At 43.2% G+C, this 21,164-nt stretch overlaps 1 protein-coding gene across 1 annotated transcript; it reads left to right on the forward strand.

The window, feature by feature from the left end:
- Nucleotides 1–19,786: 19,786 nt before the first annotated feature.
- On the forward strand, nt 19,787–20,599 carry LOC114301405 (uncharacterized). Its single transcript, XM_028246374.1, has one exon. The coding sequence runs from the start codon at nt 19,787–19,789 to the stop codon at nt 20,597–20,599; it is 813 nt and encodes a 270-aa protein (XP_028102175.1).
- The last annotated feature ends 565 nt before the right edge of the window (nt 20,600–21,164 follow it).

A 21,164-nucleotide genomic window follows, 5' to 3' on the forward strand; every position in this document is an offset into this window, starting at 1 on the left:
ATGACGATGGCGGCGACGGGACTGGAAGTTGCAATGGAGGTCTGTGCAAATGGCAGCAGTGTTGGTTTGTTGAAGAAGAAGAACACGGCGGTGACGTCTGGCAGTGCAGAAACGAAGCTTTCTTGAGGATGAAGTTGGGTCTCTCGATATAGAGAGAGAGGGAGAGAGAAGGCTGAAATGGGTGTGGCGGCTGTGCAAAGTTTGTAAGGATTAGGGTTTCTTGAGCCTTTCCTTAAATAAAAAAAAAATAAAAATAAAAAAAAATAAAAAAAAAAGCATCATGCTTGGTATATTCCATCACACATTCCTTCATATATATCTATACATAACTGCTGCTGACTCACGGATTTGCCAAACAAAAAGAGTGTGTGGGTATTATCCTTTCTTTCCTAAAATTTTTGCTTATCAATTTTTTCTGTAAATTGAAGTGCGTCATCAACTTTATCCATAGGCTCTGTCGTGACAAAATGTTTTTTTTTTTTTTTTTTTTTTGGGAACGTGATGCGAAACAGGGTCGAAGAAATGACAGTATGCATGTCTGAGAAATTTAAAATTTCTCACACACGCAAGGGGCAAATGTAAGAGGGGCTAATTTGAGCCCACTAAATTATTTAGGCCCAATAGCCCAAGATTAGTGGGCCCAAATTTATCGCAAGTCCAAGACTGGTGGGACCAGATTTATCACCATCAAACGGGCTAAATGGCTCTAAGCCTCGAAAGGGTCCGGATCCACGAACCTAGAGACTTACTCAGGCCCGGAACTCGAAAGGGTATTAGGCAAGCCTAGAGATCCGAGGCACTCGGACTCGAAAGGGTTCGGATCCACGAACCTAGAGGTCCGAAATACTTGGCTTCGAACGGATTCAGACGCAATCTAGAAGTCGCTCCGTTAATGAGTCCCAGAACACTTGCGGGCTTGGAGCTTTCCGGGATCTACGCACCAGAACCATGGGCGTAATGGAGTTCGAACAAAGGACCCGATCCCGAGGACGGTGAGTGGAGACAAATTCACTCTTCGGTTAAACTAGCCTATACCCGGGTCGAGGTGGCACGACCCCGGGGGGTCCATGAGACTCGGCAATATTTTGCGGCAGGACGTCCTCTGGGACTACCCCTGACCCTTTGGGATGATTGGGGATCATTGGTTAGGTGTGGCTAAGAAGAAGGGTTCGCCGAGGGAGTGATCTCCTCTTCGAGGTTTTCTCATCCTCGGAGAAGTCACCTCCTCGGAGAGGTCACCTCCTCGGACAAGGTGGTTAGAGAGAATATCCCCCATGTGCCTTGCACATGGGCTCCATCCTACATCATGAGGTGCCTATAAATAGCACCCACCCATAGCTTTACAAGGGATGGATTTTGGAGATTTTTAACTCTTGGGAAAGAACTAATTTCCCTTCTCCATTATCAACCTTGAGAGTGAAAGTGGGAGATCAATGGGAGAGCCTTGCCATTACTCTATTCTCTAGCCATTTTGCCTTCTTCTTCACCCAATCTCTTATCTCCATCATCTCCTTTGTTGTTGTGTTCCTAAGTTGAGATTATTGAAGAATCTAAGCCTCTCATCATCATATTCTAGAGAATTCGAAGTTGTTCTTCAAGGATCTTTGAAGATCTTCGAATTTTCCAACTCTTTTCTTGAACCCTCTCCTACAAGGCTTAATTAAAATTTTACATATTCAATCCAAACAAATTAAAATATATATAAATATATATTATATAATTAGTCTAAATAGAGTCTCATGTCAACAACTCACCACCTTACCAAAACAAATTTTACATGGAAAAACTTTGTATAACATGATAACACATCCAATTTGAAACCAATTGTCCAAAATCATGGTCCATTCTCTCAAATTTGAACTCAAGTCTTAAGTTACGAGCCATGTATGTCTTAACTTGAATTCTCTTCTCTCAAAACTATGTCAAATGACATGAGAAGCATGGAAACATGAAGAACTCTTCAAGTTAAGATGTAAAAATACCATACATGTAAGAATTTCATAAATTCCATCTCAAATTATGCATGCATGTATATGATTAACTCTTATCTTCCAAATTCAAGGTAATACATGTCTCCATTGTACAATTTTTTTTTTTAATCGGCAAAGAAAATCTTTATTGATGAAAGCATGCTAAGAATGATACAGTATATCAATAAAGAGGAGCTTGAAGCTAACTCAAGCTCCAAGCTCCAGTTGGTGAAAAACCAACAAACAGAACAAGAGTAACAGAATCAGCAAGTAAAACAACCAAAAAGTGCATCCACAACTGAGCAGAACAAAGCGTAGCAGACCAACTTAGCTTCTTCCCTACTGCAATGCTAAGCAAAACATAGACTAACAGATCAGCTCAACTAAGAGAAACAGAGCAGATTACAACAAGATTAGATTTGCTCAACCGTCACACAATCTTATTAGCCCCCAAATCACCAAGGCAATGCTGAGCAAACCATAAGCAACCAACTTCAACCCAAGACAAACAGCCACAGATCAGTCAGTAGAGCAGCAGACTATTAGAAAGACCAACCATCACACACATGCAACCTGAAGGTAGTCTTCAAGACTAGGCAGCCACAGAACTTCACATCAAAAAACCTAGAATTCACCCAACAATTCACTCCATGACCAGAAAACAACACATGTTACACACACCATTTGACACATCTCCCCTGATTCTATATAGCTACATCTCTGCCCTCACCAGCACACTCTTTCTGCAGTTTGCACACCACTACAGATATACTTCAAATTTGCACCAACATCATGCACTAAGAAGGTAACACCTTACATATTAACCTAAACCCATAAAGCAATACTGACTAACACCAACTCCCCTAATTCACAGATAGGACCAACAGCATCAGATCAAATTCCACCACCAATCCTCAGCACACTCTTGATGATCACACAGATATCAACCAATCCACACTCACTAAGTAGCATCAAGGAACACCTCTCGAGCCACCTCCCAAGCAAAATCTAATGCGCTCCAGATTAAAAATGAAGTCATGCACTGAGAACATATGATCCTTGAATACTTCTTTAAACCAAACAACCATTCTAAACTTAATCAGATCCGTTACCCCATCCACATTTGGGACAACATCCCGAAATAAGCACTCATTACGATGATTCCATAGAGACCACATTACAACTAAAGGGAGAGTTTTCCACGTTAACCTTTCATTTTTGTTAAGCCTCACACCTGCCCACCAGTCAAGAATAGCCTCCACTAAAACTGGCAGTGCACCTTGAACATTCCACCACCTTAGCATTGTAGACCACACTCTCCAAGCCACTGGGCATGACAGTAGTACATGGTTAAGTGACTCATCCCCAGATTTGCACAGGCAACATACTGGAGATGCATTAGCAGGCAACACACCAATCCTGAGAAGATATTCCGCAGTCTTAAATTTTCCTTTCTATGCAAGCCATCCAAAAAATTGAACTCTAGGTGGAATGTATTGTACCCAAATCCTTTTGCTAATTGGGCTGAAGCTACTAAAACCATCAACCAAAAATTTATACACAGATTCAACTGTAAATCTCCCTGTTTTCGAAGCATTCCAAACTAGTAAATCATCTAAGGAGTTCCTCATAACAAGGCCTGCATCTATCTGGCTGAAAATCATACCTAAGGCTTGAATTCAAGTATATTCTAGTTCAATTCTTCAAATCTCCTTTAATTCCTTCACAATTCTCTTCCATCTCTCTCTAAGTGTTGAGTTTACTCTCCTTAGGGTGTATATTTCAAAAAATTTGAGCTCACCTTATGAGCTTAAGCACATTAGAACATATTTATATGTTGGCCTAATCAAAACAGCTAATTAAGGTTCAGTTCTAATTGATTAGGCTTAATTTAATTAGTTTAATCTAAGTATTTTGATCCAAATCAAATTTCACCATATGCTCTAAAAATTATGCAAATCGCAATGGTATATCAATTTTGGTTTCTGTTGCCTCTACGGCCCTTAATTTCAGTTTATAATAAAATATCGAATAGATTTTCCTACAGTGGACAGATATAAATTCAAAACTACACATAATCACATAATTAGCACCCAAATTCACATCAAACACATAATCACAAGTATAATTAACAATTAACAGTATATCACAGAACGGGGTTATCACATGAAGAATTTGAATTAATAATAGATTCATGATTTTGGGTTTGGATTTTGAACTATTGATGCATGAAAGCCTTGAATTGCATTTTATTTCTGAAATTTTATAAGTTTCTATATTCAATTTCATGTTTTATTCTTCAAAGAAAAAGAATTTGGAAATCTTTATATGCATGGAAGTTTTGGATTTAACCATATTAAATTGATAAGAGTCTGAGCAAATGATTTACAAATGATTATGGAAGTTTTGGATTTAACCATATTAAATTGATAAGAGTTTGAGCAAATGATTTACAAATGATTATGAAATTATGTTTTCAAAAGTATATTCATGTTTTTGATCAAGCCATACTAGACCCCAAGTTCTGAAAATAAGTTTGAAAGCCATTTCCATGAAATTAGAAGTTCTAAAAATTGCAGACTGCTTGAGCGGTCGAGTTACCGCTCAAGTGCACTTTGAAGGCAACCAAAAAATGTTTTTGTAGGTCTGAAAATACTATGAACCCATGTTCACTGCTTGAGCGGTCACCCTGTTTTGTTACGTTTTGGAAAATCACTCTGTGTTTGTATTTTCATTCTCATTTTTTCCCAAGTATTTCTAGGCATGATTTAAGCCTCATAAGAGATTAATGAGCAACAATTGACACAAATAAATGAATAAGAAAGAGAAGTTATATGTGATAAAAAGAGTAATATTTGTTTTTCGATATGTTTATGTGCTTTGTGTTGGTTAGATGTCCAAAGAGTTATATCGATACAACCCACTGTGAATAACGTTATTGTAAAAATATATTCATATGAATTATATTCGAAATGTTACTTGATAAGTTATGATTTCTGAAATGATAAGTTGTTTAAGTGAACGAATGTCCAATTTTTGAATCTGTTATGGCATCCAAAGGAAGTCCCCAGTCATAGGGGACATCACGTTAATGCGGGTCCATGACATATGTGATTACGAGAACTCGCTAGTCACTTGACAAAGTGGTGTTATGTTTGATAATCGGTGTCCGGGACTAATTACTCTAGTCGGAAGACTGATATGTTATGTTTTGTTAGATGTACCATTATTATGTTCAGATATGAGACTTATTTGTTATGATTTGTTTTACGTGTATGATACGCTTGGAATTCGTTCACTAATCCCTTTACTTTAATGTTATTCACTGGGCTCCAGCTCATTGTGTTATTTATATAAGTAGGTGATCAGGCTCGTGACTAGGCCTAGAGCTTTTGCCTGGACTCTGTCTTGTCAGCCAGCCTATGTGCCTCCCGTGAGGTTCCGAATATGTCAAATTGTCATGGCTATATGATTAAAGTTTACGTTTTTGTTTTCATGTTTTGGTTAAACAAGTTTTTGTTTATTTTGTACATAGGGTTAAATTTCCTTTTTGTCTTATCTGTATAAATGTGATGACATAAGTGTGATATATGATATATGTATATAAAGTTTAAATTTTTTTTGTCCCATATATGTCTGCACAACTCAATGGATATTGTATATTTGTTATTTTCTTCCGCTAGCCCCAAATAATTTGATTTCTGTTTAAGAGCTTTTCAGTAATCTACAAATTATGGGTCAGTTATGATACTAGACCTATAGGAGCGGGCTTGGGTCATGACAGTTGCGCACCTTCTTGCATGATGATAATGCAACTATTTAGCCATGATGATAATGAGATAAGTAGGGTTGTACACACCTCATGTTATTCATTAAAAAGCCATTTTGTATGCAAAAGAAGAAAAGAGACAAAGAAATTAAAAAAAAAAAAACAACCAAATAATACCTCAACCATGTCAATAATAGTAGTAGTAGCCTTTAATAATTTGTTTTCCAATTCATCAGGTGTAATGTACATATGTACCATCCTCTTCTAAATTTGGAGATGTGAAAGAAACCTTTTGTTTTTTTTTTTTTTTTGGGGAAGGGGGGTGGGGCCTAGTAGGGAATTACTAAGATTACACCAAAAAGGCCGCATTTGTTCCATAAATTTGAACCTTGAATTTCTAACATTCTCAGAGTTCCAAGGGATAACTACATATGTACATTCCACATCTTAGAAAGGGTATATACGTACATTCCGGCATAACAATCTTGTTCGGCACTAGAAGGGCGAACAAACTGACTTGGATCCAATCTTCGTTTCGTCCTTCTCTTTCTTCAACTTGGACCCAATGTTCTTCTTCTTCAATAATTGACAATGAAAGACTAATAAGAGAATGACGTGCCTAAGACGTGCCTAAGAATGGCTAGAAAGAAGATGTAGTAGCTGAGATGAGAAGAATGAGAGTTTTTTTGAATTGATTTTATATTAAAGTTATTATTTGGGTATACCATATAATTAAAATATTATATATTCAAGGGTAATTTGTGGACATTAATAGGTGTATTGAGGATAAGTTGTGTTGATACAGTGATGATGTAACGGGTTCCAAGCAGAGCGGGTCGGACTGATCCACACTTCTCGAACCGGTATCTAAATGATCAAACCCACCAGAGAACCTGCACACGAGTTCAACGGGGAACGAGTAGTCCCCCAGCAAACCCTCCGACGAGCAAGTTAGAGAGAGAAGTAGAGTGTAGAGATGAATTAGAGATAGAAAACTTAACCTTCTTCTTGTCTTCAACGTTTGCTTATATCCTTTGGTAATCATTTCGTTGTCCCTTCCGACCTGTCACCTTGGCCAAAAGTCTATGCTGTAGCTTGCCTTGTTCAGGGTGAGGGCGTGCTGTCCCGACGTAGAGGTGTTGTCATAATAAATGCAGTAAGGGGCTGCATTAATGGCAATGTGCAGTGGCAATAACTTTGCAGATCTTTGTCTGCTGATGTGGCTTGCCCTTTACCTGCCATGTGTCTGAATATCATTGGTTCTTCATGCCATGTTGACTTTCAGATGGTGCTGGGCCTTATCAGTTGGGTTATGTATTAGGCCCTAAGTAGTGGGCTTGAGTTGTTCATGGTGGGCTGTAGCCTTTATGGGCCTACCCATGTTAGTAGTCCCCCATTCCCGAGTGCAGCTTTAGTCCAACGAAGGGAATAATGAAGAAAATAAGGGTGGTTCATCCTTCTCCCTCTAGGCCTTCACCTTTTTCACCATCTCCTCCGTTACGGCCCCCAGCTTTGGCTCCACAGACTTAGTAGGCACTCTCCACATCGTGCGCACCCTCACTCCCCCTTTCGCAGACACGTAGAACCACCGCGGCCTCCATCCCTTAATTGATGACGGCAACCCCGCCACCAGACCCCTCCCTGTCGCCGCCGCCGCCTGCAAAGTGACCCAAGTTTCTTGCTGGCTTGAGGCCTTGTAGCACGCAAAAAACTCGTCTACCGTCATAGCCGTCCCCTTGTTCGCTTTCGGCCACGCACTTGCACAGGCCAGTACAATCTTCCACGCATTGGGCATTAATTGACTTGGCGCCACTTCCAGTCTGTTTAAGACATCCACTACTACCTGCGGAAACGGCAACCTCAACCCACCCTTCAATGCCTCCTCGTAGAGGGAAAACTCCCCCGGCCGGGCGTTGGACGGCCTTCTCGTTGGTGTTGGTAGCATCAATTCTATTTCTGCGGGAACCTGGTATTTTTTGCGCATACCCTCCGACTCCCCCGCAGTAACGATCGACCTGTCGGCCTTCGTATGCCAGTGATCTAGCTCAGCCTAGTTGATTGGCTTCGGAGCCGCCATCAATGTCAACAAACGCGGCGGTCCCACCGGCCCTCCTACTCTCTCCACTTGCCTCTCTGTCCTGTACTGTTCCGCCAACTCCACCGCATCATCGTCCCCTAGTGGATCAATCCTGGTAGTTCTAGCTTCTTCATGGGCTATTTTTGTCGTGTGTCTACGAATGACTTCGGATACGGGAGCAAGAAAGTACTGACATGGGTAGGTTCATAAACGCTACAACCCACCATGAACAACTCAAGCCCACCACTTAGGGCCCAATACATAACCCAACTGATAAGGCCCAGCACCATCTGGAAGTCAACATAGAATGAAGGACCAATGATATCCAAACACATAGCAGGTAAAGGGCAAGCCACATCAGCAGACAAAGATCTGCAAAGTTATTGCCATTGCACATCGCCATTAAAGCAGCCCCTCGCTGCATTTATTACGACAACACCCCTCCGTCGAGACAGCACACCCTTACCCTGAACAAGGCAAGCTACAGCATAGACTTTTGGCCAAGGTGACAGGTCGGAAGGGACAACGAAATGATTACCAAAGGATATAAGCAAACGTTGAAGACAAGAAGAAGGTTAAGTTTTCTATCTCTAATTCATCTCTACACTCTACTTCTCTCTCTAACTTGCTCGTCGGAGGGTTTGCTGGGGGACTCCTCATTCCCCGTTGAACTCGTGTGCAGGTTCTCTGGTGGGTTTGATCATTCAGATACCGGTTCAAGAAGTGTGGATCAGTCCGACCCGCTCTGCTTGGAACCCGTTACATCATCACTGTATCAACAGTTGGCGCCATCTGTGGGAATGCCTTGCTCCGCGCGCTAGTTGTGCTTATTGCCGCCGGAGACCCTGTCCCAATAACCCTTTCTTACTACCCATCAAAGTGTATGGTCACGACTAGATCCATGGCTTCTCACTATAATGCTCCCGACCACTAAGCCGACCCCCCCCAATCCAAATAACCCACCGCAGTATTTTATCGAGCTTACCAACAACATTAACCGCATGGCCGAGCAAAACCAAGCCCTGATAAATGCCTTACTCCAAAGGAACCTTCTTATACCCCCTCCACCACCTCCCGATATTCCGCCCAACCAAGAACGAGCCCCGAGCCATACTATCCCGCAGCCCTATCCACCCAACTTGGAAGGCTTGCAATCTCCTCCTCCTAATATGAATCCACCACCCCGACCCCCGCATCCATCGCTCATCGCACCAGCCCCTGAAGGGGAGGCCAGTAGCGTCCAACCCCCGCTGCCTTTCAGTGGTGATAACATCCCTCTCTGGGATGCAGAACTCCGAGCCATGAAGCTCCAACTCCAAGGGGTCATGCAGAACATCAGCATAAACCCTCTACCACAGCAAACTCACCATTTGTCGCTCCATCCGGGACAAACCTCTACCCCCAAGTTCAAAATGCCTACCATCAACTCTTTTGAAGGCATGACGGACCCAGTCGACCATCTGGAGACGTACAGAACCCTTATGATCCTCCATGCATTCCTTGACGAGATAATGTGTCGATCTTTCCCTGTGACACTAAAGAGATCAGCTCGGTTGTGGTTTAGCCAGTTACCAGCAGACTCTATCTCCACTTTTCAACATCTCAGTGACTCCTTCCTCAACATTTTATTGGGGCCCAGCGCCAACGCCGTTCGGCAACCCAACTCCTCAACATCCGCCAGACGGAGGGGGAGTCCCTGTGCAGTTTCGTTACTCGCTTCAACATCGAAGCCTTCCAGGTGGCGGAAAACGATGATAAAGTCATCCTTACAGCTTTCATGGCCGAATTACGGTCGTCTGATTTCCTCTTCTCCCTCTCTAAAAACCCCCCCACCTCCATGGCAGCCCTACTCTCCAAAGCCCAAAAATACATGAACGCAGAAAATTCCCTAGCCGCTCGCCAAGACCCTATAACAAAAAACCTGACCTCCCGAGAAAAGTGAAAAGACCCAGAAGCCAGAAATACCCAGTACAATAACCAAACACGGTCGGTTCGAGCGGTACACACCCCTCAACTTCCTCATGGAGCAAGTCCTCAACCAGATCCAGTGGGATTACCCCCTCAAATGGCCCCAACCATCACGAACCTCTTTCGGTCGGAAAAACTAGTCCAAAGATTGTCGTTTCCACCAAGACCACGGCCATAACACCGATGAGTGTGCCAACCTCAAAGATCAGGTCGAGACCTTCATACGTCAAGGACGTCTTAGCCGGTTCACGGACACCTACCCTCAGCAGAATGAGCCCCCCAGAAACAACCTCCGGTGCACCCCCCCGGCAGCCAGCCTAACCTAACCCAGGCCATGATTGCCCTCCACAGCAGCCTCGACCCATGGCCTTGGGCTTTTGGGATTATACGTTTTACCTACCTTTTTTCGAAAAATCAAAACATACTAAGTGTAGACTCTTTCGTTGCAAGTGATACACCATTGCGACATTTTTTGAACTTTCTTGCGCCCGCATCCGAAGCCATTCGCAGACACACGACAAAAATGGCCTAGGAAGAAGCTAGAACTGCCAGGGTTGATCCACTAGGGGACGATGATCCGATGGAGTTGGCACCATCTGGAAGTCAACATGGCATAAAGGACCAATGATATTCAGACACATGGCAGGTAAAGGGCAAGCCACATCAGCAGACAAAGATCTGCAAAGTAATCCCCCCCACCTGTTGGAGAAATCAGAGTTATTTCGGGTAGCCTTACTTATGGGGGACCATCCTGCTCGGCTTAGAAAGCAGGGCTCAAAAAGATAAGGCAGGTCTCAGACAAAGCAGTTGCCACGGTGGACCGACCCTCCAAACAGCCCAGGCAAGGGAACGAGCCTATCACCTTCACGGACGTCGACTGCGCAGGCATCCGCTACCCTCATGATGACCCTCTCGTCATTTCTACCCTCCTCTCCAACTACAAGGTTAGACGAGTAATCATCGACAACGGTAGTTCTTCAGACATTATTTTTCTCAACTGCTTTCGCCAGCTCATGATTGGGGAGAAAAGTCTGTCTCCTCTCCAGACCCCTTTGGTCAGTTTTACTGGTGACCGAGTGACCTCCATCGGCTCCATCGATCTTCTTATCACACTCGGCGAGTACCCGCGACAGACCACAAAGTTGTTCACCTTCCTTGTTGTCAACTGCCCCTCCACCTACAACATCATCCTTGGCCGCACCGCCCTAAACACTTTTCATGTTATCACATCAACTTACCACCTTGCCATTAAATTCCCCACCGATCTGAGGGTTGGGACAGTGAAGGGAGAGCAGACAGTTGTTAGGGAGTGTTATGTCGCCTCACTCAAAGAAGTCAAGCTGAATGAGGCAATGATCATTGAAGAGCTTGACGTCCGAGATGAGGACGAGCTAGTCAGAGGGGAGCCTGTGGAGGAGCTTGTTGAGGTTCCCATCGACCCCGCCAACCCGACCAAAACTGCCAAAATTGGTAGCCAACTATCTCCCCAAGCAAAGGTCGACCTTACTGCCCTCCTGATCGAGCACAATGATGTGTTTGCCTGGACCCACTCGGACAAGTCGGGTATTGACCCATCATTCATAACACACCGCCTCAGCATTGAACCCCATTTTTGACCTTACCGCCAAAAGCAGCGCATCTTTCATCCGGAGCACAACACTCTCATTACCGCAGAGGTCGACAAGCTCCTTGACGCACAATTCATCAAAAACGTGGACTACCTTAGATGGTTGTCAAACGTCGTCCTGGTCTGTAAGAACAATGGTAAATGATGACTCTGTGTCGACTACTCCGACCTCAACTGAGCTTGCCCCAAAGACAGCTATCCTCTCCCCTACGTAGATCTGCTGGTTGACGCCACGGCCGGTCATCAAATGCTTAGCTTCATGGATGCATTCTCTGGGTGCAACCAAATTCTAATGCACCCATCTGATCGTGAACACACCTCCTTCATTACAGACCGAGGTACCCACCATTACCGTGTGATGCCATTTGGGCTGAAAAATGCTGGGGCCACCTACCAACGGTTGGTCAATGCTATTTTTCATCATCAAATAGGTCAGAATATGGAAGTATATGTTGACGACATGCTAGTCAAGAGCAAACTCTCCGCTGATCATCTGACCGACCTGCGAGAGACCTTCGCCACCTTACGAAAGTACCAAATGAAGCTCAACCCAGAAAAGTGCGCCTTCAACGTAGGATCTGGGAATTTTTTGGGTTTCATGGTCAGTCAGCGGGGCATTGAAGCCAACCCTAAAAAGATCAAGGCCTTGATTGAAAAGCAGTCACCCAGAACGGTTAGGGAGGTTCAAAGACTCACTGGCCGAGTCACCGCCCTCAACCGCTTCATTTCCCGCGCAACGAATAAATGCCTCCCCTTCTTCAAAGTTCTTCGACAAACTTTTGAATGGACGACCGAATCTGAAGAGGCTTTTCAACAGTTGAAGCAGTGTATGGCTAACCCCTCCTCCTTTCACAGGCACTTACAGGTGAAGCCCTTTTTCCTCTATTTAGTCGTGTCAAGCACCGCAGTCAATGCAGCTCTTATCAGGGAAGACGGCTCTGTCCAACGGCCGATCTACTACATCAGTAGGGCTCTCAGGGGAGCAGAGCAGAATTACCCACTGTTAGAAAAATTGTCCCTGGCCTTGGTCACCGCCTCCAGACGACTCCGTCCTTACTTCCAAGCCCATTCCATAATGGTCCTCACCGACCAACCCTTGAAGAAGGTAATGCAGCAACCAGAACTCTCTGGCAGACTCATGCAGTGGTCAGTGGAACTCAGCCAGTTTGGCATCTCCACTGGCCTCGAACGGCGATTAAGGGGCAAGCTGTCGCCGATTTCATCCTGGAGTTCACTAATCCTACCCCAACCACGGTCCCTCCACCCCCACCAACCCCTACTGACCTAGAAGACCCTCACTCTTAGACTCTCAACGTCGACGGGTTATCCCGCAGGGAAGGCAGCGGGGCTGGTTTCATCCTCACCGCCCCTGAGGGTGGTTATTTCAAATGTGCTCTCTGTTTCTTATTCAAGGCCAACAACAATGAGGCCGAGTATGAGGCATTGATAGCAGGTCTCCGCCTAGCCAAGGATATTGGTGTCAGCCACATCCGGGTGTTCAGTGACTCCAAGCTCATTGTCGGACAAATTATAGGGGAATTCGATGTCAAAGAGGACACAATGCGGGCTTACAGGGATATAACCCTCCCCCTTGTTCGACTCTTCAATACCTTCCACATCAAACACATCCCTCGGACGGAAAACTCCAAGGCCGATGAGATGGCTCAATTAGCCTCTGCAGATCAGTCAGATCTCAACCACGGTGTTTGCCTCGAATACCTAACCCACCCTGCCATCTCCACCGACCAACAAGCGATCCACTTCCTCCAAATGAACCTATCCCCTGGGCGTCCGACATCTTTTTATTTTTAACAACGGGAGAACTACCAGAAGACAAATAGCAGGCCGCCAAAGTCAGGGCCCGGTCGTCCAATTACATTCTTGTCAATGGTCTTTTGTACAAAAGGGGCTTTTCACGCCCATACCTCAGATGCCTCAATCCTGCTCAGGCGACTTACGTGATGAGAGAAATCCATGAAGGCGTATGTGGCAATCATTCGGGTGGCAGGTCCCTAGCCCACAAAATACTTCACACTGGTTATTTTTGGCCCACTCTCAATCAAGATGCGACAGACTTCATGCTTAAATGTGATAAGTGCCAACGCTTTGCCAACATCTCCCATGCTCCTCCTGCAGAATTGATCACACTTTGCAGTCCCTACCCGTTCGCCAAATGGGGAATCGACTTGGTCGGCCCATTGCCCATTGGCCGGGGCCAAACCAAATTCGCCATTGTCGCCATCGATTACTTCACTAAGTGGGTAGAAGCAGAACCCTTTGCCACAATTACTGAGCGTAACATAACCCGATTCATATGGCAGTCGATCGTCTGTAGATTTGGCATTCCTCAAGCCATCGTCTCCAACAACGGTAAACAATTTGACAATGCCAAGTTCAGGAAATTTTACGCAAAACTCCAAATCCAGCAATGCTTCTCCTCTCCAGGCCATCCCCAAGCCAATGGCCAAGTTGAGGTCACCAATCGCTCTCTTCTGAAAATCATCAAAACTAAACTGAAAGCTGCTAAGGGACTCTGGGCTGAGAAATTACCGAATGTGCTTTGGGCCTACCTCACTACTGCCCGAACTCCCACCAGGGAGACCCCTTTTCGCTTAGCATACAGCGCTGAGGTAGTCATCCTAGTGGAAATCGGTCTGCCCACCCCAAGGGTTCTACATCCGAATCCACAACTAACTGAAGAGCTGCGTCGGGTAGACCTAGATGTGATCGAAGAACTCCGAGAAACTACTGCTGTCAGACGGGCCTCCTATCAACAGAAAATGAGAGCACACTAAAACCGCAAAGTCAGACAGAGGGACTTCGCCGTGAGGGACCTTGTTTTGCGAGAAGTAACTCTTGCCACTAAAAATCCGACTGAGGGCAAACTGGCAGCCAAGTGGGAGGAACCTTACGTCGTGAAAGCCAGACCTCATCCAGGCACTTACCGGCTTCAGGACATGGAAGGCCGAGATCTCCCCACCCATGGAACGCCGAGCACTTGAAGCGCTATTTTCAATAAAAGTCCAATTCTTATATCAATCTTTTGCTGTATTTCCTTTTTTGGCCATTTGCACACTTTATTGTTATCATCCTCCTCTCCTGTGATGTAAATTCTTGATCAAATGGGTTACACTTTAATGACGACAAGCTTATATTCCAAATATGTGTGTGATTTTTCAAATAACGCTCTCAGTGCAGCCTCAGCCAGACTGAGCATAAAAACCTCGGCCAGACCGAGCATACAAAGCCTCAGCCAGACTAAGCATGACAAGCCTCAGCCAAACCGAGCATAAAAGCCTCGGCCAGACCGAGCATACAAAGCCCTAGCCAGACTGAGCATAAAAGCCTCGGCCAGACCAAGCGTACACAGCCTCAGCCAGACTGAGCATAAAAGCCTCGGTCAGACCTAGCCTGCTCAACCTCAGCCAGACCGAGCATGACAAGCCTCAGCCAGACTAAGTATGACAAGCCTCAGCCAGACTAAGCATAAAAGCCTCGGCCAGACCGAGCATACAAAGCCTCAGCAAGGCTGAGCATAAAAGCCTCGGTCAGGCCGAGCCTACTTAGCCTCAGCTAGACTGAACATGACTACCCTCAGCCAGACTGAGCATGACAAGCTTCAGCCAAACCGAGCATGACACAACCTCAGCCAGCTTGAGTTACTTCAAGCCACTGAATTACTTGCTAAGTCAGTTAATCATAGCTTGACCCTAACTGAGCACGCATGCAGAACTCGGTCAAGGCCATTCATGCAGAATTCATGCTTGTGGCATTAGTAGACACACTTGGTCAACATTCCAGGTCCATGCTATTACACCACTCTTTATTTAGCCAAATTCTAAAACTCTTGCAACATGATTTAAAACTTTATTTTTGGGAATAATTTGAAACTCCACATCTTTGACATTTTTATATGTTTCCTTTACAACTCAAATTATTTTCTCACTCTTTCCTTACCAATCAAGCCTAACTTGAATCAACCCCCCCCCCCCCTCGCTCACTTCAGACTCACCAAATAAAGACAGCAGTGTGGCAAACACAAACTTATAATTTTATTACATTTTCAACTTCACCCTGCATGGAGTTTTTCTTACAAGTTCAACTTCACTTAGCATTGCGTTCTTCTTAACTTTACTTTGCATTCAGTTTTTCGTTCATTTCACCCTTGGCTTTGCATTGAGTTTCAAGTCAACATTTTCATTCATCCCATATACACAAGCAAAAACAATGGAATGAAAACACAACTCAAATTTTATTTATTCACAAACTTGTACATACGTTCTTTACAGCAATCCAAAAAAAAAAACTTGTACAACTCACACCAATCACTCTTCCTCACTTGAAACGAGGTCTTCTTCTTCAACACCCTCATCTAGGGGGGTCTGGGCCACGTCATCTTCATCAATCCGTACACCACTCAAGTCCAAGTCTGGGAACAGTTCTTCTGCCTTCCGCTTGAACAACTTCCAGCCACTGTCCCAAAACTCAGCCATTTCGTGTTTGCAGAAGTCCGACCGCTGGAAGCTCTTAATAACTTCTGCTTCAGTCCTGCCCCCAGCTGTCGTTCCCGACGGGCCCGCCCCCCCAGACACCTCTCTTGCCAAGTTGTTGGCGACCGCGGCATCGACCACCATCTGAAATTCAGCAGACCCCTTGAATTGCTCCAAAGTTGCGACATACAGATCGGGGTATGCTGCCCTTTTAGAGGCGGCCTTGGTTTTTTCCTCCTCTAACTCCTTCTCAAATCTCGTCTTCTCCTCCATGTCCTTGGCGCGCTCATCTTCCAGCTCCTTCTGCAGTCCAGCAATCTTCAAGTCTGTTTCCTCCTTTTCTTTGATCTGCGGGGCACGCAGCTCTTCATTGCTGGTCATAACCTTTTCAAACCGCTTGGTGGCGACCGCGTAAGCATTTTGAGCATGCTCCAGCTTCTTCTGCTCGCCAGCCAGCTGGAACTCGAGCGACACTACCTTGCGTCGTTCGTCCTCTAGCTCCAACTTGACCGCGAGCAGCTCAGCATGGGCTTGCGCGGCAACATTGCGCTGCACGATCGCCAGTACCTCCATCTTCTTGGCCTTTTCAGCCTCTTCCAACCCCCTTGGACAAATGCTCCGTGCGGTCCTCCTCCACCCCGCAGTTTCACTCCTTAAACTTGCAAGTTGGGCCTTCGCCTCCTCCAACTTGGTCTTCCCAGCCGCCACCTTTCTCAGCAGAGCTCCTGTTAAGGTGTTCACCTCCATTTGGGCGGAGCACAACCCCCTCAGCAGCTTAGCCTCATTGAGCCTGGCCATCGAGCGCACCGCTACGTCGTCTACAATCCCCACAAGGCGATCTGCAGTTGCCCTGGCCGGGCCTTCTTCTCCCTCCAGCCGCCTAGCCACTGCACGAGCGTGGTAGTTAGCAGTTATCAGCCTGACCCCTTCTCCTTGGGGCGCAGGGTCCCCCTTTGGCTGCTGCTCCATCACTTCCTTAGAACTAGCTGACCCACTCTCCACTGACACTTTAGGCATGGCACTCAGGTGCTCTTCTTCCTCCTGGCCTCCTTGGCCTTTGTCCCCTTCCATGTTTGGGACAACCACACTTTCTGGGGTCGCCTCCACTCCCTTTTCCCTTGTTGCGGTTGACTCCTCCACCATGGGGGTAACCTCCTCCCCAACCCTCACCCTCTTCAAACCAGGCTCACCTAAGGTCCCTTCAGGGCGAACCCTCATTTCTTCTTCTTCTTCAAAGCCTTTGCCTCCCTGTCTGCCCTTTCCTTCACCAGATCCACGAGAGGCGGTCGTGGCTCAAAACTGCCCAAATCTTTTTACCCCAGTGGCTTGGGGTGCGGTCGGATTCTCTCCCTCACGACCGGTTTTGGTGGTGGGCCTAACTGCGCCTCCTTGAATTTTTGGGCTTTGGCAAAAATGGTCCGATCTTCCGCCTCCTGCGCCTTTCTTCTTGCCTCTAGTTCTTCCGGTGCCAGATCTCCACCGGTCGGCTGAGGGCCTAATCCTGCGGCAAACAAAGCGAACGGCTGGACGAGATCGTCCCTCTTGACGCCCTCCTTGTCCCTTCCGACCTGTCACCTTGGCCAAAAGTCTATGTTGTAGCTTGCCTTGTTCAAGGTGAGTGCGTGCTGTCCTGCCGGAGAGGTGTTGTCGTAACAAATACAGTGAGGGGCTGCATTAATGGCGATGTGTAGTGCCAATAACTTTGCAGATCTTTGTTTGCTGATGTGGCTTGCCCTTTACCTGCCATGTGTCTGAACATCATTGGTCCTTCATGCCATACTGACTTCCAGATGGTGCTGGGCCTTATCAGTTGAGTTATGTATTGGGCCCTAAGTGGTGGGCTTGAATTGTTCATGGTGGACTGTAGCCTTTATGGGCCTACCCATGTCAAGTTGTATATTTAAATAATTTAATCGAAGTACTGAGAAATTAGACACACTAATTGATTTTTTGGGTGTAATAGAAACGCATCAAATAAGCTCAATTTTTTTATTGCTTGAGGCTCAATTTAAGAGGTCCCAAAAAATTTCTGTCGGGCCCAATCAATATGTAAGTATTATTAGGCTTGATTAAAATTTTATATATTCAGTCCAAACAAATTAAAATATTTATAAATATATATTATATAATTAGTCTAAATGAAGTCTCATGTCAACAACCCCCCACCTTACCCAAAACAAAAACTTTTTTTTTCCTCTCTCTCTCTCTCTCTCTCTCTCTCTCTCTCTATATATATATATATATATATATATCTATATATATATATATAAGATTTTAATAGAATAAACAACTTTGTCTTAATTTTTTTGCCTTCTCTCCTTATCATATTTTAATTGAATAATTTTATCCTAACTTCTTTATCTTAATTTTGTTTGTCATAATTGTTTTGCCCTCTCTCTTTATCATAGTTTAAGTGAATAATCTTTCCCCTAGTTTTGTTTGTCCTGATTTTGTTCCAATAATTTGTGTTTCGCTATCAGATAGTCAATGGATTGTGATTTATATGAATTATGATTGTATTATTAGATATCAATGTATAATGTTAGTTGTGTTGATTATTGCTAAATTATACAATAAGATCATATTTTATCTTTTTTTAATATTTGTAATGATTTCTCCGTTTCTTAATATATAAAAGTAAATTTTAATTTATAATTTTAATGATTATAACTATAAGGAAACTTTTTGGGACTACTAACCATTAAAAAAATAAAAATTAATATGTATCAAACCACATATTAATCAAATTGTATTTTTTTATTTTTTTACATCTTAAACATTTTCCTTAATTATATGACCTCTTCCTTGTAGATTTCTTTGGATGCTCTTTTATTCCAATTTCATCAGTTTTCCATTCAACTCCTGAAATAACTACAAAATATAAAAATAAATAAAATAAGGCTATATTAAATATAAAATAGGCCTAATAAAATATAATTTAAGAATATAAAATATGCACAATAATAGACACCAGTAAATTTTTTCGCTGCGCTATTAGTTTAAGAGATTGTTTGTGATAATCTAAATAAGTGTATTTTTAAAATTTTTGCAAAAAGATATACAAAAAAGTAGAGAAGTGATTTAGGGATGCCAAACAAACTCTCAATTCCTAGAATACTCAGTAATTAGACCATCTCCAACCAAGACTCAAATCTTTTATCAAATTTGTTGAAAATTTGCTGAAAAAGATGTTCCAATCATTTCACCAAATTGATATCAAATGAAGGAAGTCCTACTTTTTTTTTTTATCAAATTAAGGAAACGTTTAACCTATCATCAAATCTCACAAGTGACCATTGGTGGACGACCAGATAGATGTTCAGGCGTCAATTAGGTGGACGACCGGATTAGGAAAAATTTGAAGAAAATTTACGTTAGGCCAGACGACCATCCAGATATCCTCCCGGTCATCCTTTCAGTCAACCAGTTATTCGATAAAAATTAAAAATTTAGCATTAAAATACTTGATACCAAATAAAAATTTTAATCCAAATTTTACTAAAATTTAACCAAAAAAAAAAAGAGGTTCAAAATAATCCTAGTCATACAATTTGGTACCTATCACTACCGGCTGAAGTGGTGACAAGTTGTACATTCTTAATAATAAAACATCCACAGCAGCCAATCAATTGGCCCAGTTGCTGAAACAAAGTCTGTACATTGTACATTGTACACACAAACTATCCACATCAGTGATTGACCAACACAGTACAATGTATATTATACAGAAAATATCCACATCGGCTTCACATGCTTTTTTTTCTTTTTCTTTTTATCACATGGCATGAAGATCAACTATCTTCATCATCTGCTGGTATAAATTGAGAATGATGGTGGATCAGTCCCTTTAAACCTACCATTGATATGAATTTTTCCACTTTGAAAATGCCTAGTTTCTCCCCCAAATCCAAAACTAACTACCATGTTCGATCCATTAGCTCTCAGGCTCGATCACACCCAACCACACTCCGAATCGAACAAGAGCTCAACAAACTCAAGATATGGAAATCATCATCCTCGTCATCAAATGCAGAGACCATTCGCATTGGCTTAACTGGCCTCGGAGATCTGTACATATGCATTGAACAACTTCTTGCTCTGCCACTCACCCAACAAGCTCAAAAACACCAAAAATGGGTGATCAAATTGTTAGAAGAGTCCGTTAAATACATAGATATATGCAGCAACACGAGGGATTCAATTTTGGAAATAAAGTCAAATCTTCAAACCCTTCAATCCGCTCTTCGAAGAAGAAAAATCGGTATTGCTATCAACGATTACAAGTGCTCTAGTGAGAAGATGAAGAAGGAAGTTTCGAAATCACTCGCGGAATTGAAGAAATTCAATAGCAAATTACAGGTCTCTAATCTATCAGATTCAGATGAGAACATGTTTGCAGTGGTTAGAGAAGCGAGTTTGATCACGATTTCAATCTTCGAATCGCTCTTGTTGTTTCTTTGCGCGCCATTGGGGAGGCCGAGGACTAGAAAATGGTCATTGGTTTCGAAAATGGCAAGCGGAGAAGATTTGATGTTGTACTGTTCAGAGAGAGATGGTGAGGGGGAGAGGATTGAATGTGTACAGGGAAGGTTGGAGGATTTGAATGCAAGTATTGAAGGAATTGAGAGTGGATTGGATTGTCTTTTTAGGCATTTGATCCGCACAAGAGTCTCTCTTCTTAATATACTTTCCAATTAGGACTAACACTGTAATTTTAATGGCGGCGTAGATTATTTGTGTCTATAGAGATGTGTACATAAATCACAATGTATATTGTATTGTATAGTAACGAGAATGGTATTCGATGTCTTGACTAGTTTAAAATAAACTCTGTTCTTGCATTCTTTGTTTTATTATTATTTTCTCATAAAACAATTTATAAATAAGTCTGACTTAAAATAAATCTTAAATTTTAAAGCTAAGGCTCATGGGTTTTAACAGTCTACAACTTAGGATTAGACTAACCGGTCCTAACCTCTTAATATTCAAGTCCTTATGGCTTAAAAACATAAGGTTAGGCTTTGGGCCAGACTTGACCCATATGAACTTGGACTTTAATTTTTAAAAGTAAGTTAATTAATTAATTACAAATTAATAGAAAGAGATATTATTATCATAATATAAAATTTTAAAATTGAATTACATATTAAATGATGAAAAAAAAACTATTTATTGAAATATATTATTACATCAATACATTTATTGTTATTAATTTCATAGTTTGTGTGATATTCTTCCTTTTTTTTAAAAAAAAAAAAAAATT

The sequence above is a fragment of the Camellia sinensis genome, chromosome 1 (genome assembly GCF_055761805.1).
Source record: "Camellia sinensis isolate YWXY chromosome 1, ASM5576180v1, whole genome shotgun sequence".
NCBI classification, from domain to species: domain Eukaryota; kingdom Viridiplantae; phylum Streptophyta; class Magnoliopsida; order Ericales; family Theaceae; genus Camellia; species Camellia sinensis.